Source organism: Oreochromis aureus, linkage group 6 (assembly GCF_013358895.1).
Source record: "Oreochromis aureus strain Israel breed Guangdong linkage group 6, ZZ_aureus, whole genome shotgun sequence".
Lineage (NCBI taxonomy): Eukaryota > Metazoa > Chordata > Actinopteri > Cichliformes > Cichlidae > Oreochromis > Oreochromis aureus.
This window is the reverse complement of record NC_052947.1, coordinates 14,163,431-14,188,257: the sequence shown is the minus strand read 5'-3', so window position 1 is coordinate 14,188,257 and position 24,827 is coordinate 14,163,431. Positions and strand designations below refer to the sequence as shown.

The window sequence follows — 24,827 nt, the reverse complement described above, 5'->3', positions numbered from 1 at the left end:
ACATTGAGATTGGGATCATTTTGCTGGGATGGTTTGGATCGCAGTTCATGATATGGTCAATGCAAATCTTGAGTAGTCATGAGGGGGACCAGTAAATATGAAAATTGTGTGAACTATGTTGTATAGTGAAACTAGAAGCTGAATGCTTTCAGAATGATGGCATTTTTTACAATTTATTAAAATTAGTTTACAACACTATGTGATGCACAAATCCTTTGCCTTCTTGTAGAGCTCACAACAGGATTTAGATCATCTCAGTGCCCTCCATCTCTACCTGTAATCCCAGACTCCATGATGTTTGGATCTCTGTGGGGTCTGTACTGGTACTGTTTTGGTTGCTACATATAGTTTTTTATGATTATGGTTATATTATTGTGCAGTGTTGGGAAGGTTACTTTTAAAATGTATTCCACTACAGATTACACAATACATGGTCCAAAATGTAGTTTGTAATATATTCCGTTAAGTTACTCAGTGTGAGTAATGTATTCTGAATACTTTGGATTACTTGATATATTGTCATGCGTTTTAGATCTACATGAATGTACTATTGCTGTGTGATTTATTATTATTACTGAAGGCTACGCGCCACCAAGCTAACATTGTTAGCTAGCATTAGCTGAGGTTAGCTCATAGACTGCAAACTGTTAGACTTGATGGACAGCATTAACAACCTGCTAGCTGCAAATAATCACGTGCAGTTCTGAAAACAACACCAACTAGATTTTTAAATCTTAATATAAAATGAGTAACAGTATGGTGGACATTAGGTAAGGCTGCGCATTTTGCAGTGATCTCGTATAGAAAACTATTTTTGTATCAGTAATATGTTTCCTTTCTGTCTGCTCTCAGAACTGCAGACAATTATTTGCAGCTAGCAGGTTGTAATGCAGCCTTCATTAATAGTAATAAATCACAGAGTAATAGTACATCGAAGATACCGAAGTGCCACATAACCCAGGAAGCTACCACAACTAAAACAAGGTAGCTGCAGTAGGCTAACGTTAGTTTTTTTAAAAAGAACTTACTTCCAGATGTTTCTTTAGGTCGGAGGTGAAGTCTTTTGACGCTGAGAGCAGCTTGGTTGCTAGCAAACAGAGTTTGCATTGCATGGTCAGATTTTGCCCATTCTTTAAATGTGAGGTGGTGTCAGAATTTCTAAGTAAAAAAATTCATTCCTGCCCGTGCACTGCTGGCTCTCTTGTGCTGGCTTCGGGTCCATTGTGTAACTGATGCCACCAACATTAGCACGATGCTGACATTAAAACCTCTTATTGCGTGTTTTGTTTGGGTTTCCAGTAATGCATGGAATTACCAAAATTAGAGAGGGGATAGCCTAACATATGAAACAGAAAAAGACTGCTGTGTAATCCATTAATTTCAACAAAGTAACTGTATTCTAATTATCACCTATTTAAGCAGTAACTGTAATGGAATACAGTTACTCATATTTTGTATTTTAAATACGTAACGCAGGTATATATATTCCGTTACTCCCCAACACTGTATATTTGGAGTTGGTCTGAAGTTATGGAATAAGTTTACTGATCATTCCTGTTGCATTGTAACAATCCTCCCAGTTTATCACAGGAGTACTAGGCTTACTTTGGAAGACAGTTGACTGACATGGGGGTGTCGTCAGTTTGTCAGCACCTCACTTCATCCTTGCGTTCTACAGAATTGTGCAAAAATAAATTTATAACAGGACTCTATGCACATAATAGTGGTGGAATTTTGGTCCAGTCTTGTTTACAAAGTTGCTTCAGTTCATTGAGGTTTGCAAGCACTTGTTCATACACACTCTCTGAAGTTCTTGCCACAGCTTTTCAATCAGGTTGAGGTCTGGACTTTGACAACATTTGTTCTTCTTCAGTCATTCTGTTAGATTTGCTGCTGTGTTTGGGATGATTGTCCTGTTGTTGCATGACCCAATTTCACCCAAGCTGTAGCTGTCAGACAGATGGTCTCACAATGGGCTGTGCGATATGACCAAAATCTCATATCCCGATAAAAGACATTTATCGTCCCGACAACGATATCAAAATTTTTTTACATTTTCTGTAAATTCTGTGAATCTCGGGCAACTCGACTTGCGTGAAGTGTTTTCAGCTGGGCGTCGTGTACCTGGAGTCGAGTGTTACATAAGTTGAAACGGCCGTAGTTTTCTTTGTGAGTATTTATTACACGGCATGCTGCGGGGAAAGAACTTGTTCTAAGGTTTATTTTTTATTACCTGACGGCTCTTTTTAGCTTCTCGTCCGTAAACACTGCATACTATTTCACGTGATTCAGTTTATTTTGAAAAATCTCAACAGGATCTTCAGCTTTAATGTGAAAGGTTTATGTGGAAAATAAACAAGCAGACGGTGGAGGCACACGATGGTTTTACCGTCGTTGTTGCTAATGACAACGCATAAAAACAGTCGCTTGTCCGTCCGTAGTGTGGTTATATTAACTATAAGAGGAAGAGAGAACTTTAAGAAGTTCGACGGTGACCATCAAAACGATGAAAAAATATTGCCATAAACAGTTTATTTTGCGACACCATGAAACAAACGATGGCGTAATATGAAACGGTAGACGTTTTCATATCGTCATCTGATATATGTCGTTATATCGAACAGCCCTAGTCTCACGTTTGACTCTAGTCAATACTTTAGTATTCAGAGTTTATGATCGACTCAATGACTGCAAGCTGCCCAGGTCCTGTAGATGCTAAACAAACTCAAATCATCGCCCCTCCTCCACCGTGCTTGACAGTTGGTATGAGGTGTTTGTGATGATATGCTGTGCCTGGTTTTTATTAAATAGGCTACTATGCATAATGGTGAACATCTCCACTTTGGTCTCATCTGTCCAAAGGACATTGTTCCAGAAGTCTTGTGGTTTGTTCAGATGCAAACCTAAGCTGTGCAACCTTTCCAAAGAAGCCATACTTGTTCAGTCATGGACTTTAACATTTAACACACTAACTGAGACCTGTAGAGTCTAAGCTATAGCTTTTATGTTTTTTGCAGTTTCTCTGAGCATTGCAAGGATTTGCTGGGACGTCCAATCCTTGGAAGATTGTGGCATTGTGTTAACACACAACTCCAGACCAGCAAACCTCTGCTTTTATAGAGGTGCTTATACTTAGTATGTGCATTTGATTAGCCGATACTGGCTGCTACTTACCCTCTTAATTCCAATGCAAAGGGAAAACTTATTAGAGGACTGCACAGAGTCCTGAAAAAACTTTCTTTTTCGGATGACCGCATGTTCTGTGATAGGCTGGTGACCCATCCTAGGATGGGCTCGAGCCCCGTCCCGTCCCTGAATTAGAAAGGTGGAAGAGAATAGATGGACAGATGTATATGTGCTTGTTGAAGTGTTCACTATCTTCCATCAGTATACTTTTTTTTGTTAGCTTATCAACAAAGCTAACAGATAGCTTTGTTAGCTTATCAACAAAGCACACAAGTGCTTTTATTTAATTAAAGCACTTGTGTAGACTTTTCACTGCCACTTACCATTAGTCAGTTTATGACAGCATGATGCGTCATGATCCTACAGCACTCGCATGCTTGTTGTCTGTGTCTGTCATTTAGATGTTTTGAGGATAATTTTATACATTTTGAGGCTGGTAGCATATTGTGACCCTGACTCGAGTCACTTTTAACATATGTGTGCAACTGTCTGAAATCTGTGCTGGCATTTGTTTTAGGCTACGTGTTACGCTGAAAGTCTAAATGCATGATGACAGGCAAGGTCGGAGGTGATGGAAACAGGACTTCAGAACATCTCTGATAATGAGAACCCCTGAGAAACCCCTTCGTTTCACCTCTCCTGAGGTTTGGGAATCTGCTGTGTTACATTCAAGGTTGCTTTTCAGTCCTGCTTGGTTGTTTTGGCTCTCAGTTAACAATGAAGACTTTCAAAGTGAAAATGAATGAGCCACAGTTACAATTTTCAGGGAGATGTTTCACAATAATATCATAGTCTTGTCATTGTAATCCCTGCCAGATGACTGACAGTCTCTGAGAATGGCACGTTGAGGAGTTACCATGGTAACCCGGGGCTCAGTTGCGATGTTATGACAAAATAAATGATCGTAAAAATATGAACCCTGGTCCAAGGACTGTATCAGAGAAAGATTATGGCAGCGCTCTCAAACAAGCAGTTCATGTGAGGGCAGGAAAAGCCTTTCGTTCAAAATTTAATTTAACAAATCAAGTCACTGATACAGTCAGGCAGCGGGTTAGCGCTGACAATAAGTGAGTTTGAAGATGAAAGTCTGTTTTGAGAGCAGTTCTTAAAACAAAAGAGAGGCTTTTATACGTGCAGAGTGATACTCTGTCTTTGTCAGCTGAATTAGATTAAATACAAATCCTGGTTCTGAGTTTGAGAGGGAAGCGCCTCATGTGGATGTTTCTGTGTTGTGAGATTGTGGTCTGTATTGGGGTTCATGTGGCTTTGTGGTAGTCTGATGGTGACACAGTTATCTGCACTCATTGATTCATCAGCTGGGGGGGAAGGGATGCTTCTTATTTTTAATCCAAGAGAGATATGGAGGAACCAGCACTTCCATAAACACACACACACACATAAACACATGCATGCAGGAAAATGATGTCAGCTGCACTGTAAACAGAAATAACAGAACAACCAATCAGCACGCGCTCTTTAGCAAATTACAGGGAAAATTAGAGTGTGAGAGCAGGATGAAGGGATGAAGTGCAGATAGAGCTGCAGAGAGAAGGAAGAGCTTTTCCCCAGATTACAGCACAGCTACAGATTATGGCCCGTGGATTATGAGGGTTTGACCAAACCAAAAAAAAAAAAAAAAAAGTGGAGGCAGAAAGACAAACAAGTTGTTTTTGCCTGTGTCCTTTCAGGCTGTTTGGTGGTGGCTTTGTGAACGTTTTCTTCCTGCTATCTGGTGCCTGCATCTCTCTAATGCTCACGTGTGTGTCACATTTACACAATGAAGCACATGCTCTACACCCAAACATGCTATAAATATATGCAGACACACTCATGTATGTATGACAGCGATAGTGTCACTCTAAAGATGCAAAGACTGATCCATAAGTCAGTGTAGAAAAAATGAATCAAGGTTTGTTTTTTTTTTGTTGTTGTTTTTTTTATAAGCACCTAATTTTATTAGGGGGGGCTTTTAAACCATTGTTTAAAATGGAGGTCACCTTGTATTCTGATGAATTATGATGGGAAACTACTTGTGCAGAGACTACTCAGAGTTTTTTTATAGACACAATTTATGGATGTCACCTAAACATGTCACATGGAGAGAATTATTAAGTTACAGTTTAAAAACGGCACATCTATAAGGACACACTGAGTGTGTGTGTGTGAGTGTGTGTGAGTGGGTGGGTGATTGTGGCAGTTGAAAACATAGCTGTGCAGAGTGAACAGATTGTGGATTGCAGCTTTCCTGAGAACTGCTCATTCAAACCTCATGAACGACTGAAGTAATGACAGAAAACACACTCTCTCTCTCTCTCTCTCACACACACACACACACACACACACACACACACACACACACATATATATACACAGTGTTGGGAAGGTTACTTTTAAATGTATTCCACTACAGATTACAGAAAACATGCCCCTAATGTATTTTGTAACGTATTCCGTTACGTTACTCAATGAGAGTAACGTATTCTCAATACTTTGGATTACTTAGAATAGAATAGAATAGAATAGCTTTTTATTGTCACTGTTACAAGAACAGTGAAAGGCACTTAATATATTATCATGCTTTTTACTACATGAATGTAATATTGCTCTGTGATTTATTACTATTACTGAAGGCTACTTGCCATACCAATACCAACTAGATTTTTAAATATTAATATAAAATGAGTAACAGTAGGGTGGACATTAGGTAAGGCTGCACTTTTTGCAGCGATCTCGTATAGAAAACTATTCCGCGCGTATATACAGTGGCTTGCAAAAGTATTCGGCCCCCTTGAACTTTTCCACATTTTGTCACATTACAGCCACAAACATGAATCAATTTTATTGGAATTCCACGTGAAAGACCAACACAAAGTGGTGTACACGTGAGAAGTGGAACGAAAATCATACATGATTCCAAACATTTTTTACAAATAAATAACTGCAAAGTGGGGTGTGCATAATTATTCAGCCCCCTGAGTCAATACTTTGTAGAACCACCTTTTGCTGCAATTACAGCTGCCAGTCTTTTAGGGTATATCTCTACCAGCTTTGCACATCTACAGACTGAAATCCTTGCCCATTCTTCTTTGCAAAACAGCTCCACAACTGCCCTGTGACGGCCTCAGAGGTTGTGTAAGAGAATATTGGGAGCAACAACACCATGAAGTCCAAAGAACACACCAGACAGGTCAGGGATAAAGTTATTGAGAAATTTAAAGCAGGCTTAGGCTACAAAAAGATTTCCCAAGCCTTGAACATCCCACGGAGCACTGTTCAAGCCATCATTCAGAAATGGAAGGAGTATGGCACAACTGTAAACCTACCAAGACAAGGCCGTCCACCTAAACTCACAGGCCGAACAAGGAGAGCGCTGATCAGAAATGCAGCCAAGAGGCCCATGGTGACTCTGGACGAGCTGCAGAGATCTACGGCTCAGGTGGGGGAATCTGTCCATATGACAACTATTAGTCGTGCACTGCACAAAGTTGGCCTTTATGGAAGAGTGGCAAGAAGAAAGCCATTGTTAACAGAAAACCATAAGAAGTCCCGTTTGCAGTTTGCCACAAGCCATGTGGGGGACACAGCAAACATGTGGAAGAAGGTGCTCTGGTCAGATGAGACCAAAATGGAACTTTTTGGCCAAAATGCAAAACGCTATGTGTGGCGGAAAACTAACACTGCACATCACTCTGAACACAACATCCCCACTGTCAAATATGGTGGTGGCAGCATCATGTTCTGGGGGTGCTTCTCTTCAGCAGGGACAGGGAAGCTGGTCAGAGTTGATGGGAAGATGGATGGAGCCAAATACAGGGCAATCTTGGAAGAAAACCTCTTGGAGTCTGCAAAAGACTTGAGACTGGGGCGAAGGTTCACCTTCCAGCAGGACAACGACCCTAAACATAAAGCCAGGGCAACAATGGAATGGTTTAAAACAAAACATATCCATGTGTTAGAATGGCCCAGTCAAAGTCCAGATCTAAATCCAATCGAAAATCTGTGGCAATCTGGTCTGCGGCTCCGAACTGTAGTAAAGGGACCTCGGGCTAATACGTCGGGTTCGTGTCGGGCTCGTAGCCGAAAACTAGCTTTACTTTGTTGTCTGGGTCAACTTTGCTAGCGAGAGACAGAGAGAGGCGTTGAAAGGCTGCTCCAACGGAACTTATTGTTTCTGAGGAAAACATGAACACACTGTACAGTCGAGTCTTAATAGCTTACTTACAACTGGACTCGTCAGGCACTGTTTTTGGCTGCAGTGGTTATTATTATATTTACATTCTTCCATCTCCCGTTTCTGCTTGGTGAAACCTCGTACTATTCGACTCTCCTTTTTCTCCCTCCCTCGCACTCACAGACACATAACGGGTACGGCAGTCCATTCTCCCTGCAGCACGGACTACACTACTACGGACTACATTCTTTAGGGCTATGCCCATAACACTCTGCCTATTGCCTTCATATTAAATAATTTTTGTGAATAATTTTTTTAAATATTTCTTCCCGTCATTATGCAGCCGCATGTAGAGGTGACATGGGGCGCGAGATTGAGACGGAATACAGTTACTCATATTTTGTATTTTAAATACGTAAAGGCCGTACATGTATTACGTTACTCCCCAACACTGTGTATATATATATATATATGTATGTATAAATTTGTACAAGTTAAAAACTTTGGGCCATTATTCCTTTTGTTCAGACCACTTAATAATAAAAATGAGGCTATACAAAAGAGTAAATGAACAAAAAATACTTTGTCTCAGGAAGGTTTTATAAGTTATGGCCACATTGAGGCCTTGCCCCACTTTATTATTAGCCATAGCCGCTAGCTGCTACCGAAATGATGCTTAACAGACGGCTAGTGTGGCTATCAGCTAATTGCTAATAGTTAAACAGCTAACATTAACGTGTGTGCCTGCCAGGCAGGGGCGTAATTTCCAGGGGGGTTATTATAACCCCCCCAATAATCAGACCCAACCAATATAACCCCTCCCAATAAAATTATGAATTATCTTGCATAAATAGGCTGTTGATTTTCTTTACTCATTTCAGGTATTACTAGCAAAATAGTTGCATGTTTAATCATCTGGGAATTTACCCAGAGCTGGGCGACATAAGATTTTTTCATATCACGATATGTTTTTTTCATTTCAGGCGATAACGATATATATCACGATATAAGCCAAATAACTATATTTGTAAGATTTAAATGTGCCGTTGCTCACAAGTAAAATGTGAAATAATCTGCAGCTTGTTTTGATTTAAATATTTATTTCCCATAATAAGTTCAACAGGGTAGATGTACTTAAGGAACATGAGACTTCAGTTTCAGATAAATAAAGGCAAATATTGCAAACTACACAAAAGGCAGCCGCTAAAGCGTTTAAGTTTCAAAATAGAACAAACACAACAGACCACTAAATTGTCAATTCCACTTAGAAACAAAATATTAATTCTAAAAATAAATCTTAGGTCGTTTTACAGAAGAACAGACAAAATTGACTAACTTTTGTCAATATCAAATAAACTGAGAACTAAAAGGAAATTCTCAATCTCTCCTTGTTGTATAGCTTAACAGTTTTAACAGTGACTTTAGTCTGACAAAAGCCGAATGACGAATTAGCGCTTTCAGTCAGAGATTGAGCATGCACCGCTTTATTGTATTTCCAGACTTGCTTTTGGCACAATTTACAGTGCGTGCTACTCTGTTTTTTGTCAGACTTGAAATAGCCGAAATACCTTCACACTACGGAACTTCTGTGGCCCTTCCGTTCGACAAGCTCTCCGCATCGGAACCATCATCTGTTTTTTTTTCGTAACCTTCGCCACGCTCTCGGTTGATTTTTCTCTAGTCGGCAAACTCATTTCCTTCATTACCCGGGCTACACGGCTGCAAAAACAAATACACATGTGCGCCTTGGCGCTTGTGCTGTACGTAACAAGTCACGTGACGTGACGCTGCGGCTGTGATTGGTTCGGCTCTGCGCTACTTAATTTGGATTGGCTGTTCTTCTTTTTTTTTTTTAAGAGGACAAGAGAGATGAGGCCTATCGCAATAGTTTAATTTTTTTATCGAGAAAAAGTTAATTCGCAATACATATCGTTATCGTTCTATTGCCCAGCTCTAAATTTACCCAGATTTATTTATTTATTTAGACAGAGATCTTGACCCCCCAGTGTTCAGCACAAAGTTACGCCAATGCTGCCAGGCTAACATTTATGATAACTGTTTATTATTAAAGTGCTGTTGAGAGCTTTACTGACCCCGCAAAAGTCCTCACAAAGTGTTGTTCAGTGCCGTGTGCCTATCTGGCTGCAGTGCTGCTGTGTGAAGTTGTGCGTCAACTGGAGCAGTCAAAGATGGCACCTATGGTAAAGATACTGTTAGATAGAGACTATCTAATCTGAGCTTAATTTTTAGTAGTGTTATTACTATTTTAGTATTTGAGCATTTATTTTTTTGCTACCCTAGCAGGTTATGAGCTTTACTAGTTATCAGCTAGGCCCCCACTTATCTCCACTTCAGGTTCTTATGACACACCATCATAAGGTCCCGTTTGTTTTCACCTGCTCTCCTAAATATACTTATATATTTTTGCATATAGATCAAGTTTATGTGAGAGAACACATTACAATCTGAGCTTTTGTTTTTTTTATGAGAGTCTTATAATTTCTTTACCTTCATTACGTGGTTGATTCTCTTTAACACGCTGAAGTTATACAGTAGGAGTGTGTCTGGAAACTCACAGATGTGAACATGTTGCTTCAACTTTACCGGCTCTCAATTAAATATTGAATGAACAGGACAGAAGAATAGATTTGGCCCTGGATTAAAGTTTAAATTTGAGCTTTTAAAAAAAAAACTAAATAAATAAATAAATAAATAAATAAATTTGAACTTTTTTTGAAATGCTTTTCTTACTCTTTGTTTCCCCTTCAGAGCTTCTCGGAGCAGCAAAGCGGGTGAACGTCAACATCCAGGATGCAGATGGGTGAGAGATCACAGATGTTTCACTTCACCTCCTCCTGTTCCAGCTGTGTGCGCTATCATTACACCTCTTTCTTCATCACTCCATTTTCATTCCATCTTTCATATTAACCTATTTCTTTCTTCATGGCCCTGAAAACACTCACAACACTATCAACACAACTGAATCCTGAAATCTTTTCTTGTTTTCTCAGATTTTGAGGTAGTTGTTACTCAGCCATCAAGCCCTTCATTAAAATTCATAGATCTAATACATCTAAATTTGCTCTTTAGTTGTATGAGCCTCACCTGTAAAGATCCTGCATAATAACATGTAAAAAGCATCTTCAGATTTTTCCCACTTGTTTTTACCATCCTGACTGTAGCATATGTACCCCATCTCCCTAACAGGTGGGTCAATCTGAAGGAAACTTAAAAGAAAAGACTTTTATTATAGATCCACGTTTAGCAAAGACTGAAAATCTCCACAGGCTTGGTTGAAAATGAATTGAACGTGTACATGAACCATTCATATACATAAATAATGAGGAAAACCCTGAGATGCTCATCTTTTCCACACTCAGTCATAAATTAAAGACTGCTCTGATTCGTTCGGGCTCCTTCATAAACCCCCGTTTTGTCGTCCGTGCTTAAACACAAGGCTTCCTGGTGCACAATACAATTGACAGTCCATGATTATTTCCTTTTCTATTTTTATACCTTACAAAAGCTTCCAGTGGGTCAGTCTGGATCATGTGGTGGGCGACTTCTGGCCAGGAGATCTGTGCTGTAATTGAAATAATCATATGAATGAAATGAAACTGAAAAGCACTTTCTGTAAACTGATTTTGACTCACATCCAAACTAATGCAGAACCTGTGAGCTGGGGTCACAAATAGATCATTTTAAGAGCTCAGTTATAAAATGTCTCATACCTCGCTGATATTAAACATGAGACAGTTATCATGAGAAAAACAAACAACAAAGCCCGATGCTTGTGGGCTGTAGCTGATCCATGTTGTGAACATCTAATTAACTGTGGCAAACAAATAGGAAGAAAAATCTTTAAATAATCAATAGGCTAGCAAGCCGTTATTACTGTTCACATTATCTCCTGTTTAAATCTGTCTTTGGCTCATAGGAGTGTAGCCAGCTGAAGACCTCAGATCTGAAGACTGTAATTATCACCTTAAAGCAAAGCCAACATTTCCCAGCTCCTAATTTGCTCAGAAATATTCCCTTATCAGCTCTGAATGTTCAACTATGGATTTTGGCTATATTTAGCTTCATGATTGGTTAAGCTTTTTGTGTGCACATGCTTGGTTTACGGCTGCGTTCCGTTTGACTCCATCAGATAACAGAGATCTTTTTATGATGTTGATTGGATTCAGATAATTGGACTCAGCTTCTTGTGTAATGACTGATGAGTCGTTGATTTGACTCCAGGGCCCGGCTCTTATGTTCGCCACAGATCCATTAGACCCACACACAGATGCCCTGCGCGTACGCTCGACTCCGGGTGGAGAGAGATTGCTTATTAATGGAAGTAGGTCATTTCCACCCGCCCTCCCCGCACACGCTCCCATCGTCACACAGAGCTGTGGGGCGGAGCAGCTGTACGCCGAAGATTACTTCAGCAAAGTTGTGCTCAGGTTTTACACTATGCATTTGAATGTGTGTATTTTTATACATAATCTGTGTCTGTGTGAAGGCTGTCGCCGCTGCATCATGCTGCTCTGAGTGGCAACAAGGAGATGATCTCTCTGCTGTTGGAGGCCCAGGCAGCAGTGGATATCAAAGACCATAAAGGTAAAAAAAAAAAAAATGCACACAGGCTTTCACAGTGTCACTGGGATACGCTGTGCTGCCACAAAATAAGGCACAAAACACACACACGCATACACACGGCTCTGCAGAAAACAAGCCCAAAAACAAATACTTTCCGGCTTTCCCTGTGTGACAAATAATACCGGCTTATGTAATAAAAGGTGAGCTTGTTGGAAATGCAGTTTTTGTCTGTGGCGTGCATTTATGAGGAGCGACAGATTTGTTTGCACAGTCAACAATAGAAAACAGAAGAAGGAAAGCTCCACGGCTGCAGGAGTGAGAGCCAAGTGGGAAGCAGAGCAGAGAATATCTCGATCCCACGTTGGCAGATTCAAGAAGAAGAAGGAGGAGAAGAAGAAATCTCAGGGCAGATGGGAGTTATAATCCCTCCAGGATGTAGGCCTACTGTGTCTGCACTTTCAGTCATGCCCAGTGTGGCTCTAAATAGACTTGCCAGGCCTCTTTTGGTGACCCTACTGCTTTAATGGGTGTGATTTTGCAGAGGCGCCAGGAAACAGCACATCTTCACCTTCTACAAATAGGTGTTTGACTGTGTGCTTTATTAACAGGACATAAGAGGTGATTGCAGTCAGGGCAGTGGTCCAAAAAAATACTAATATTGTTTCTGAGATTTAAGATTTGTCCAACCAGTTGGAACCAGCCAACTTTGTCTTGAAGAGAACTGTTTCCTGTGTTAGGAAAACATACTTCTGCAAGATGCCAGCTTAAGTTGCCTGACCTCAACATCCTGAGGGCCTTTGCTTTGGAGCTTTATATCCTCCAGACAAACATTACAAAAAGGAAATGTGGAAAAGGCTATGTGTTCGGCATTTCTGCCAGAATAATCACAGGAACACAAATGAAGGGTATTTCCAAAGACAGAAAGTTGGAACATGTCCATCCCTTCATGCATCCATCCCTTTTCTTAAGTGCTTATCCGATTCAGGGTCACGGAGAGTGCTGGAGCGTATATAGCTATTGGGCAAGAGGTGAGGTACACGGTCTATCTGATATTGTCGTGTTGATGTTATTCCTGGATCAACATAATAATGTTTGTCTGCGATCAACATTGCATTTGACTAATTACATATCATAGCTTTGCGGCTTGGAAATCCCCCCACCAACGTCTGCTCAGGAAAAAATCCAAATCCAAAAATGTTGGTGGGAGTTAGAGTTGGGGTTATGGGGTTAGGGTTACAGTTTGCTGTGTGGTGTGATGGGTTCTTTATTCTGATGTTTGTTCTGCAAAACTATGACATCACTGCAATATGATTGATCATTTCCAGTGTTGAACCTGGACCAACATTAGTTTTGTTGGTCCATGAACAACACCAACACAACAATATCAGATCGTGTGAAGTACAGATACCAGTCCTGTTGATGAATTAAGGACTTTCCAACTGTCCCGCTCTCCAAGAGTAACTGCCTCCCATGGTTTTGAGACTGCACTGGAAGACACTGCAAACCTTCTGGGACAACTACTGATGTCCCATGTTGGAGGGTCCAGGTATCGCCTCGTGCTACCAGTAGTTACACTGACACTAACCAAATGCAAAACTAGTGAACAAAACAGTCAGAAAAGATGAGGATGTCAGTGACCCCCACCTGTTAATCCTTTCCTGTTTGGGGGGATTGTTACATTGTTGCCCTTCGAGTGCACCTGTTGTTAATTTAATTAACACCAAAGCAGCTGAAACTGATTAGCAACCCCCTCTGCTACTTAACTGACCACATCAATATACCAGATGCTTTATTGATGTGACGCTACCGTATACTCTGACTGAAAAATGTTCCTTTAATTAACTTAAACAGTATGTGATGTTTTCAGTGGGTGACATGTCTGGATTGCAGACCAGCCAGCTAAGCAGCCAGGTTCTGTTACTTTGGAGGCATCTTGCTCCAAAACGTGTATATATTGTTCAGCATTGGTGGTTCTCTCAGAAATTAAGACTTTAAAGAACATAACCAGTGCTGGCTTTTAAGCTGGTCACTCTTCTGTTTAGCTCAGAGGACACACCATCCAAGATTTACAAAAAAATGTAATGTAACCACACAGCGACAGAAGCATTTAAGAATCTTTGTTCATTTTTTTTCCTTGAATACTCAGATTTTACCTTAACTGTGTGTTTCTGAGCCCATGCAGTCATTTCCTCTACACAATCAGAATCTGTTATTAATGCATTGCTGCATGAGGCCCAAAGATCACGGCCATTTAAGATTGGCTTTCAACCTTTTCAACCTTACCCTCTGAGTAAAGACATTCTTTAATATCGTTTAATGGTATTGTGTGCTGTGACCGATTCACTTCTTTTTTGGTGCATGTGATTAACCTTAAATAAATAAATAAATATGAGCCACATCCCTCCTACTTAATGTTTTTAGATTAGCCTTATCAAAACATTATTAACGGTTAAAATGAGAAAACACTGCCGCCTTCCAAATACAACGCTATTAATAAAATACACGCGATGCTCCACGTCAGTCACAGTTTCTCAACATTTAAGGCAGGATTATACTCATTTCTTTTAGGACTTTTGAAAAAATAACCTCTGAACTGATCATCCGTGTACGTCGAGCATTTCCTCTGATTTCTCAGTGTTGCTCTTCTCGTGCCCAATCACACTTTCGAGAAGATCTTTGAGGCTGCGTGATAGTAATTTGGCCTGAAATCTCTTCAGATAGCCAAGCTTTAGATTCTGTAACTCCTGCAGCTGCTGTGCCTCTTTATCCTGCCAGCACCTATCCTCTGACTCAGGCGTCTCTCATGCCAGCTGAGGCTGGAGGGGCCTTTTTATTCAGCTCAATGGTGTGGCTCATCTCTAGTGTCAAGACTGGAGGTCTTGGTTTGCTGCCATGAGAAACATGCTCACTGCTTCTCGAAGCCACTGCTGCAAAGTGGCATTTGATGTCTTCTGGTTAAAGGCAGCGATAATGACTCCGCACTGATGTTTTGCACGGCAAAACTTGGCATCACCTTGTATGCTGTGCATGGCTCCGGGAGTCGCTGTGCAGTTCCCTCCAAGGGTTTCTTGGGGCCATAGAAAGAAAGGGGTTGGGCTTCTCTCGCCCTTTGTATTCAACGTGTTTGTCTCAAACATCCCATGAGAATACTGCTTGGACAAACAGTTACTCCGGGGTTAAAAAGGGTCATAAGGATGTCAGCCACAATAAGATTGCATTTCCACAGAGGATATTGAAAGTCTGTGTCTAAAACTGTTGCTACAATAAGACAAATAGGTAGAAATATGTTTTCTGTGGACTATTCAGTTTAAAGCTGTAGCTATTCGGGCTGTCGCCTTGTGACTTTGTCCACCAATAGTTTTTTCAATTGCTTTAGTGAATACACTCTCTGTCGAGTCTCATAGCATGCAGGCCCAACACGTTTTGTTAAAGAGAAACTGGAACCAATGTATTTTCCTTTAAACATAACATTTGTTTTAATTAGTTTCAATTAATTACTGTTGTAGTACATCTGGTTAATTTTCTCTCAATCCAATAATTGTTTAAGCTCTCCTAATATCTCAGACTAACAGGCCACATCAGAGGGAATTATCCATGAGAACATTTGTTAAGTAAATTTAGTGATTTTTCTGTAAAATCAGCACCAGATAGATTTCTGTCTGCTTGGTATCTAATGCCAAACTAACCTGCCTGCAAAAAATTTGTATTTGCTTGCACTCATGTGTCTTTACGTTCTCATTTTTTTGTACGTGCCTGTGTGCATGTGGTTGTGGGTTGTGTTGTGTGTCTGTTTTATTGTGCCGTCATGTTGGCTGTGTATGTTTGTGTCCTTGTTTGTGTGTGTTTTGTGTAGGAATGCGTCCCCTGCATTATGCTGCATGGCAGGGGAAGACTGAGCCTATGAAAATGCTGCTGAAGGCAGGCTCGTCAGTCAACGGACAGTCAGACGAAGGACAGATCCCGCTCCACCTGTCAGCTCAGCATGGACACTATGATGGGGTAACTGTGTGTGTGTGTGTGTGTGTGTGTGTGCACTGTAGGTGCTTTACTGTGCACAGAGCCAGTGTTTGTGTTTTGTGAGATCTGTGTAGTTGTTATGTGGGCTTGATGCTGTGTGCCTGATACGTGGTTGTTGCAAGCTCAGCTTTAAATGTGTTGGTAACATTTGTTTGTTTGTGTGTGTCTGTGTGTTACAGTCGGAGATGTTGCTGCAGCACCAGTCCAACCCGTGCATCTCAGACGCAGCTGGGAAAACTCCACTGGACCTCGCTTGCGAATTTGGACGTGTTGGAGTGAGTAAAACAATAACTACAACAGGATTCAAAACAGAAGATTTTTTTTACCCTATCAACAATAGATTTGACCTAAAAATGATAATTGATAAAGATAGACGTAGCATCACTATCACCCATTGGTTTTGGACTCCACATTTTAAAGCTTCACGTTAAATTTTTGCTGCCACCATCTTGTTTTTTCTTTAAGCCAGAAGTTATCTTGGCCACTAACCAGGTGACGTTAACTTGCCTATTATTTTGGATGTGTGAAACCAACTGAAAACCAGTGATTGTGAGGGAAAAATGAGTATTGCCCAACTGGGTTTGACTGGGTTGGAGGTTGATAGCAATAGCTACCACCTATTGGTAAGAAAAAAGCATGTCTTCACCAACTGGTGTACAAAAACCTATTTGTGATTGCTTCGGTCGCTAAAATGCTGTTGGGTTGGTAGTTTGAATGGAAGTGACGAACTTGTCTATAAACACCAGCCAGCTGCTCTCCGAGCTGTAAGGAATCTGTGAAAATTGTCACACAGACCGAAATTCAGACGTTTCCTTTCAACATTGCACCCTTTGAAATGTTGGCTGTATTCCTCAGGCACAACTTTTACTTTGAAGGCAAATCTTCCTCCCACCCATGCACACACATGTTAACATTTGCTTAGCAATACTAAATACTTAAGTACAGCTAAAGATAATGGGAATGCCATTAGCTTAGCTTTTAGCTTATTAGCATTAGCAATAATTTTTAGTCATTAATCAAAGAATGATGGGGTAAGAAGAAAAGTTAGGAATGATCAAAAGTACCTAATTTGTCAAGTCTTGACTGAGAGACTCTGTACCTAAATGTTTATTTTAGAGTTTCCTGGTAAAGACAAGCAATGGTGACATCCATTTAATTTTTAAAATTATAGGCAAAATGTTCACTTAAAAGGTTCATTATTCCAGAAACAGATTAATTATACAATAACACAGCCTAAAAATGTCTAAAATCCTAAAAATGAACAAAAACAATGGTCTTACTGAGACTGCCACATGTGGACGCAAAGGTAATTCAAGGCACTAGCAGCCAAAGTGTGCACCTGTGTTGCAGCTAGTCCACAGAGAAACCAGATTTTAGGTTTAAATTCACTTTTACACAGAAGGAATTATAGAGATAGTATAAATCATGAAATGACTTTATAAGTTACACTGTGTGTCTTTGTGTTTAGGTGGTCCAGCTCCTGCTCAGCAGTAACATGTGTGCAGCCATGCTGGAACCAAAACCCTCCGACCCCAACGGAGTGTCACCTTTGCATCTGGCTGCCAAGAACGGACACATCGAAGTGATACGGTCCAAATAACTACTCCTTTCTGTCTGCTCTGTGTTTGTTATACCTCCTTCATCAGACACTTAGTCATTCTGTCTCTCCACCGACTGATCTAATTTAACATTAAAGGATAATGCCAGTTCATTTCAACCTGGCATATTTCCCATTAACAAGGCTAATGTGTCTCTATGGGTCATGCAGGGTTTCCACTATCCACCTTGATTGTAGAGATTTGTAGAATTGAGGTGTGAACAACATGGTAGAGAAACTGGGGCAAGTCCTCTGCAGCTTCCTAACAGCGATGAATTTTATTAAACAGTTCTTTCAAGTCTTTATTTCTATTTTATTTTATTATTTTTTTAACAGGTAAAAAATGACATGCATTGGCCCTGTTCAGGTCACATAAAACTATATAATATACAAGTGAAAGATTACAGATATACAGCAAAACACAAGTTTAAAAAAAGACAAATATGGTGAATTCATGAGCTGGGGCCTTTACTATAAAGTCAACTAAACATACCCAAGGTTTCTTCTTCTATGTGGCTTCACTTCAGGCTAGGCAGTCACCAAAGATAATTATCATCTCGATAATTGAACCATCTAGCACATTCACCTAAAGGATACAGTTTAGGCAGCATATGACACATCACAAACTAAAGCATCTTTTAAAAATGAAGAAAAGTTACAGTATTTGAAAAATAAAAAGTGGTTTTATATATACAGCACAATGAGCCTTTACATGACACAAAAGCCTACCACTAAAGAATGGCCCTCTTGAGCTTTCTTGCCAAAGTCCACTTCCTGTTTAACTTACATATATAGTCACATATTTTTCGATGCCTTAATAAATGGCCAACTAGTCGAACATTTACAGGAAAAAGTGATGCCTATGTCCGATAACCATGTAGTAGCAAAGGGTTGTACAAAAGGTGTGGCTGTTTTCCTATATGAGTGGATACAGCCCTATGGTATGGAGGGTAGGGGTAAAAATGGGTCAGAATGTTTTTTTATGAGGTCAGCAAGTACGAAGCTTAGCTGACGTGTTTAAGGATCTTATAGTATCACTACATCAAGGCTTCTTTTGATGTAGATTCTGCCTGCAAGACATGAACCTTCATAACTGAAAAAAAAAACCCAGGTTTAAACCTGAAGTTACCTAGAAAGGCCCCAGTCTTGCTTTGTAGCACAGGCCACTGTAACAGCCATTTCTCAAACCGTAATCTCCTGGCATTTCCCCTCATCCTTATCTGGGGCAAATAGCCCTAGGTGGGTTTCGAAAGACATTATTGGTCCTAGGTAAGAGAGTGTAAAGGTCTGGTGCTATGTGGATTAGGCAACAGGCTGGAACAGAGATCCGATCCAATCCGATCCAGCCCACTTACTAAGCATATTAGTAAGTGGGCTTTTGCACCAAAACACCCTAGCCCAACTGTCAACGGCCAATATGGCTTGGACATCTGATAAAGTCCCAGAACACCCAGGAAAGGACTTTACCAAACCCTAGAGCTTGGTGAAAGATCGTCAAATCCCACCTGTGGCAGAATTTGGACACCATTCAGAAGGAGGCAGAGGACACCGACTCTGACTTAATCATGTTCTCCACCTACACGGAGCTGCAGACGTAAGGTGGCTGCTGCCTGTCGTTGGGGCCATGTAGGAGATTTTCATTCAGACTCATGTCATCTGCAGTATTGGGGACACTGTAGCACTCTGTTCTGATAGAGAGCTGGCTGGTTGGAGCGAGGTCTGGACGTCTCTGTCTAGATTGCTGCTCCTGTGACCTGCACATATATAAACAGCAGAAAATAGACAGATGGATCAATAGATGGTTCTGGTGAACTGCATAGTGACAAGTTGCTGGCTGACCTAATCGTGAGCATTTTTGAAAGTTTTCCTCCTCAATTGGCAGTAGAGGACAGAACATGGCAACACCATCAGTTTCCCAACGCTACAGCAGGCCAGTGATTTTTTCTCTCTATGCCTTTGCTTCAATCTTCAGTTTCTTGTCTTAACTACTACACATTGAGCGTGTGTTTATGGCACAAAAGAATAACAGATATTAGCTTTCTTGCCAAAGTCCACTTCCTCTTTAACCCCCTATAAACAAATCTTTTCCTGCAATTTGTTGAATAACCAAACAAACATTTACAGGGTGAAATACAACTGCCTTTGTCAGATAACCGCGCAAAGGGTTGGCCTGTGCAAAAGGTGCTTTCCTTTTCCATTGTGGGTTTTGGTTACACTAGAAACGTATTTTCTTTGTTTCATTCTTCCTCTGGAAGCCTGGCAACACTTGTCAGTCAAACCCAGAGACCCCATTCAATCAAACTGGCATCTCTTAACAAAAACACAATGAAAAATACATCTGAGGAAAAGAAAAATTGTGGTTAATCCAAATGTCATTTTGGGGAATTTATTTCCACTTTTATTGAGTTGCATGAATGTAGATGCTTTTCTTTCATTTCTTTCGTAGAGCAGTCATAAAAAGTTATCTTGAAATATTTATTATTTTTCGCTGCAGGTTGCTGATTCAGGCTGGAATAGACATCAACAGACAGTCCGAGTCTGGCACAGCACTACATCAGGCTGCCCTCTGTGGGAAGACGGAGGTAGTACGCCTGCTGCTGGATGTAAGTCTAACTGTCTGTTTAATGTGTTTACATAAGCAGCTGTTGTTAATGCTGACCTCCCTCCCATGAGCTGTGCAAATTCACACCCCAGCAATTGTCATTCATCTGACTGTGAGGAAACTGTGGGATATGTTATCTTGTTATTGTTTATTACATAAAACAGTAGCAGGCTGACCAGCCTCCTGCCTGTCATCCAATTTTCAAACCTGTTGTTTGGTTTTTAACCTTTTTTGTGACCTTCAGATGAACATGGATGTAAATGCCTAACCCTGCCTTTGTAAAGGGCCCACTTTAAGCGTGCCCTCTCATCCTGCTGCGCTTCACTTTTGATGTTAATGCTGAGGCAGCGCGCACAACAAACATCCCTACTGTGGAATGTTCTTTGTGACACACAATTTGATTTTGCAGCTTTAATCATTTTCCTCCTCCGCTTCACTCCAGAGCGGCATCAGCGCAGGAGTGAGAAACACTCTGAGTCAGACTGCCCTGGACATCGTTAACCAGTTCACCACCACGCAGGCCAGCCGGGAGATCAAACAGTTACTGAGAGGTGAGGCCACGAGTGCACGAGCTCGCACACCAACTCACAAATCCTTGTGTGACACATTTGGTGGCAACACCAAAAATCTGCTTTTCAAGCCATGCCCACTTTGTGAGTGTTAAAACTATTAGGAACCTGTTTTTTGTTATTAAATAACAACATACTGTAAAAAGAAGTTTTTAAAATCAATTTATTGCTATTAGCATTTAAAACAATGGCATAATATCCATTCTTATTTTGGGATTTTCTTGTATTGATTAGACTGGCGATATTTATTATGCTAATAATACTACCCACCAATATCACCTTCCCCTCCGTTCACTTCTGTCTGCACTTTATACTCTTGTGTTGTAGATGCCTCAGCTGCAATGCAGGTGCGAGCACTAAAGGATTACTGCAACAACTATGACCTTACCAGCCTCAACATCAAAGCTGGCGACATCATCACGGTATAGCTTTATAATTAAGGTTCTGCAATAAAAATATGTTTCAACCTGTGCTGCATGTTTGCCAGTCATAATAACCTGTGTCGGTAATATAAATCTGTCTACACAGTTTAATAGTTGGGTGTTACAATTTAAGCATCACTGAACTAAAAAGAGGTTGTGCCACACAAACTGTTATTAAAAACAAATTATTATTTTTGCCAGAGCTATAGCGCTTCTTCGCTTCACTCATATATGAAAACAAAGACATGTATGTCAATTTATTATGTTATTTCTTTATTCTTCTATATTTACTGATCTTTTTTGCAATCTACGTTGTATATGAAAAAGTAATCACTTACAGGCGCTGTTAGCGTACACTTATTTACAGATGTGCATGAAATACATTACGTAAAGCAGATGCAATGTTGGCTTTTGTTTTGAGGTCATCTACTATGTATAATATCTATAATTTAAAAGGATTTGAATATTATAAAAATATTTCACAAAAACCAAATACATGTTAAGGCAGTTTATATAGTATGTTTTATGTTTTAAACAAGTTTTGTAGCCAACTGGCGAAAATGACAACGCTAAAGCCAGCCTGCTAATGTAAAAAGAGTTGTGTAATGTATTATGACTGAAGAATTCAGAGTTTAGTAAGGTGGACACTACATAAAACACAGTTTATCTATGATATAAATATGGAAAATTTTAAATTATATTTCGCAAAAATGCCTCAAACTACTAACTATGCTAATGCTAGCTAAATGACTAAATAGCATAGTGAGTTATTTCCTGCTCATTTTTTTTAACTACTGCCTTTTTTAAATGGAAATTTAAACAGATATTTTCTGCTAATTTCAGCTGCTAAGTCTGAAAAAGTTTAAGCAAAACAAAGATAGAAGTATTTTTATAGTATTTTTATAAAGAATTAACAGCCATCTTAGCAGTAGCGACTACTGCCATAAATAACTAGCTTGAAGTTAGCTGGTAGTATGAGCTTCAGAGCTAAAGATTTAAACTTGATAAAGGCATGGTTTTAGTTTGGCTTTGCAGTCTTTGTTATGGAAATGAAAAGTGGCTGTAATCTTTGTACGTGCACAGGTTTTAGAGCAGCACTCTGACGGCCGATGGAAAGGCTGTATTCATGACAACCGGACAGGAAATGACCGTGTGGGCTACTTCCCCTCCAACATGGTGGAAGTCATCAAGAGGGCAGGTGACCACCCACATCACAGCTGTGTGTGTGCATGGGTGGGTGGGTGGATGTGCGTGTGAGCTTAGCAGCTGTTTCACAGCTATAGCTGGTCATTAGTTGTAGCTAGCCGTGGCATCATCGGCCTGTTTGGGGCAGCCCATCTGTTTTCCCCACCCTGCCAGTCTCATTGATTGCATCGATCAAACATAGTCCTCTATCCGCAGTCAGCCCTGAATCACCCCTCTATATTTCTGCTCCTTCTGTCACCCTCCCTAATTAATAAACAAGCCCGACCCTGCTAGATTGTAATGTTTTTGTTCATATTGTTTGTTTGCCTTATTGCTGTAGTGATATTATATTTTGTTTTATAATGACATATTCCCTGTGGATATATGGACGTATTCTTTTCTCATGTTTTAAGTTTAATCAGTTATTATTTTGTGCATTTTCTGATTTTTTCTGATTAGACTTTTGTTTTGTTTCAAGTTGACTGATCAGTTGTTGTTGTTGTGTTGTTGTTGTTGTTGTTTTGCCCCTCCCTCCTCCTGGATTGTTGCCAGGTCACTCCCCCTCCCAGCAGTGCCACACCCTCCTCCTCCGCAGGCCCAACCCTTGCCCCATTGCCTCGGTCAACGGAAACTCATACCCCCCCTCCAAAGTCCTTCCCCTGCATCTGCCTCCCCCTCCTCCCCTTAACCCCAACACACAGTCCCTTCCTCGGTTCTCCTCATTTGGGTACGTTCCTCTCCCTATCTCTCCTCCTTCTCTGTGTACTCCTCCTCTGTCCACTGCTCCTCCTCCTCCTCCTCCTCCTCTCTCCACTTCTCAGGAGCAGCAAAGTCAGACAGGTACATACTGTAGTGTCACTTTAAGTCACAGATAAGAATCCTTTCTCTGCTTTTTGTCAAGAACACATAAAAAGCTATCTGTCTATCTTTCTTGTGGCAACGCTTCATCGAAGGACCAGTTCAGCCAAATTTTTAAAAAAACACAAAAAAGGCCTAAAAAATTGTAGAAAACCATCAACAGAAGCAGTCCTGTGAAAAACTAAGTACACCTCATGACTCACTTGCGTGCAGAACCATGTTTAGCAGCGATAAGTTTAATAATTGTTTTCTGTGTCACTCTAACGGCCTCGCAATCAATAAAGTGTTACATCATTTTATCGAGGTTTGAGGTCCTACCACCACAGTGTTTCATTAGTCTGGAATTTGACTGGGTTACTGCAACACACTGACAGATTTGTTAGTGCGCTTGGGATCATTGTCCTGTTCCATGACCCAGTTTCAGCCAAGCTCTAGCTGTCAGACAGATGGCCTCACATTTGACTCTAGAATACTTTGGTGTAGAGAGGAGTTCATGGTTGACTTGACGATGCAGAGTGTCCAGGTCCTGTGGCTGCAAGCTAAGCCCAAACCATCACCCCTCCACCACCGTGCACAACACCTCATACCAACTGCACAGCACCATGTTTTTCTCCAAACATGGTGCTGTGCATTTTGACAAACATCTCCACCTTGGTCTCACCTTTTCAGAGGACATTGTTCCAGAAGTGTTGTGGTTTGTTCATATGAACTTTCCATATGTATGAAAGCCTGTTTCCCGGAACCCGGAATTTGCGTAGATTACTGATTGGCAGCGCTAACTTGAAATTTTGAGTTACTTTTCTCAAAACTTCAAGTTAATAAGTCAAAATTTCAAGTTACTTTTCTCAAAATTTCGAGAAAGATAATTCGAAATTTCAAGTTATGGATACATTTTTCTTTTTTTTTAGTGGCGGAAACGGGCTTCACTTCAGAAAGAAGAGACTTACTCCTGGCAAGCTTTCCAAAGAAGCCTTGTTCAGACTTTGCTTAATTTTACTGTGATGAACTTTAATATTTAACATGCTAACTGAGGCCTGTAGAGTCTGAGCTGTTGCTCTTCAGTTTCTCTGAACATTCCACAGTCTGACCTTGGGATGAATTTGCTGGGCACACCCGAGTGCTCCAGACCAGCAAACTGCTCCTTCGTATTTCATTAGCGGTGTTTGGCTGTTATTGATTTCATGTGAATAGACTGATTTTATATAGCCCTTTCTACTCTCCTGGAGTACTCAAAGCGCTCTATACAACATTCACTTTCATTCTAAGCTTTTTAGTGCTTCCTAATGAACATTCATACTCTGATGGATGCATCAGAGAGCCACTTGGGGTTAGTATCTTGGTTAGTACTTGACATGCAAACTGGAGGAGCCAGGGATCGAACCACTAACATTCTAATCAGTAGATGACCTGCTCTACCTCCTGAGCTACAATCACCTGTGGAAGCAGTAATGGTGTACTTAGTTTTAAACAACGCTGCATATTGTCCCTTGAAGACTTTCTTTTTTGCACAGCCATACATGCTTGAGGTAGTTCTTCATTAAAGGATCAGTTCAATCAAATAATTATTTACAAAAAAAGGCTAACAAAATTAGTAATTCATCCACATAGACATTTATATAACCCATGTGGGTCCTAA

At 40.5% G+C, this 24,827-nt stretch overlaps 1 protein-coding gene across 1 annotated transcript in view; it reads left to right on the top strand.

Moving 5' to 3' along the window:
• Positions 1 to 24,827, top strand: part of si:dkeyp-9d4.3 (caskin-1) — a 49,489-nt gene that overhangs the window by 5,826 nt on the left and 18,836 nt on the right. The window contains exons 2-10 of the mRNA XM_039614126.1: positions 10,127 to 10,178; positions 11,865 to 11,962; positions 15,795 to 15,940; positions 16,138 to 16,233; positions 17,427 to 17,548; positions 20,050 to 20,158; positions 20,600 to 20,708; positions 21,054 to 21,148; positions 22,232 to 22,346. Of these exons, the coding sequence (XP_039470060.1) occupies positions 10,127 to 10,178; positions 11,865 to 11,962; positions 15,795 to 15,940; positions 16,138 to 16,233; positions 17,427 to 17,548; positions 20,050 to 20,158; positions 20,600 to 20,708; positions 21,054 to 21,148; positions 22,232 to 22,346 (942 nt within the window). The remainder of the gene's footprint in view (positions 1 to 10,126; positions 10,179 to 11,864; positions 11,963 to 15,794; positions 15,941 to 16,137; positions 16,234 to 17,426; positions 17,549 to 20,049; positions 20,159 to 20,599; positions 20,709 to 21,053; positions 21,149 to 22,231; positions 22,347 to 24,827) is intronic.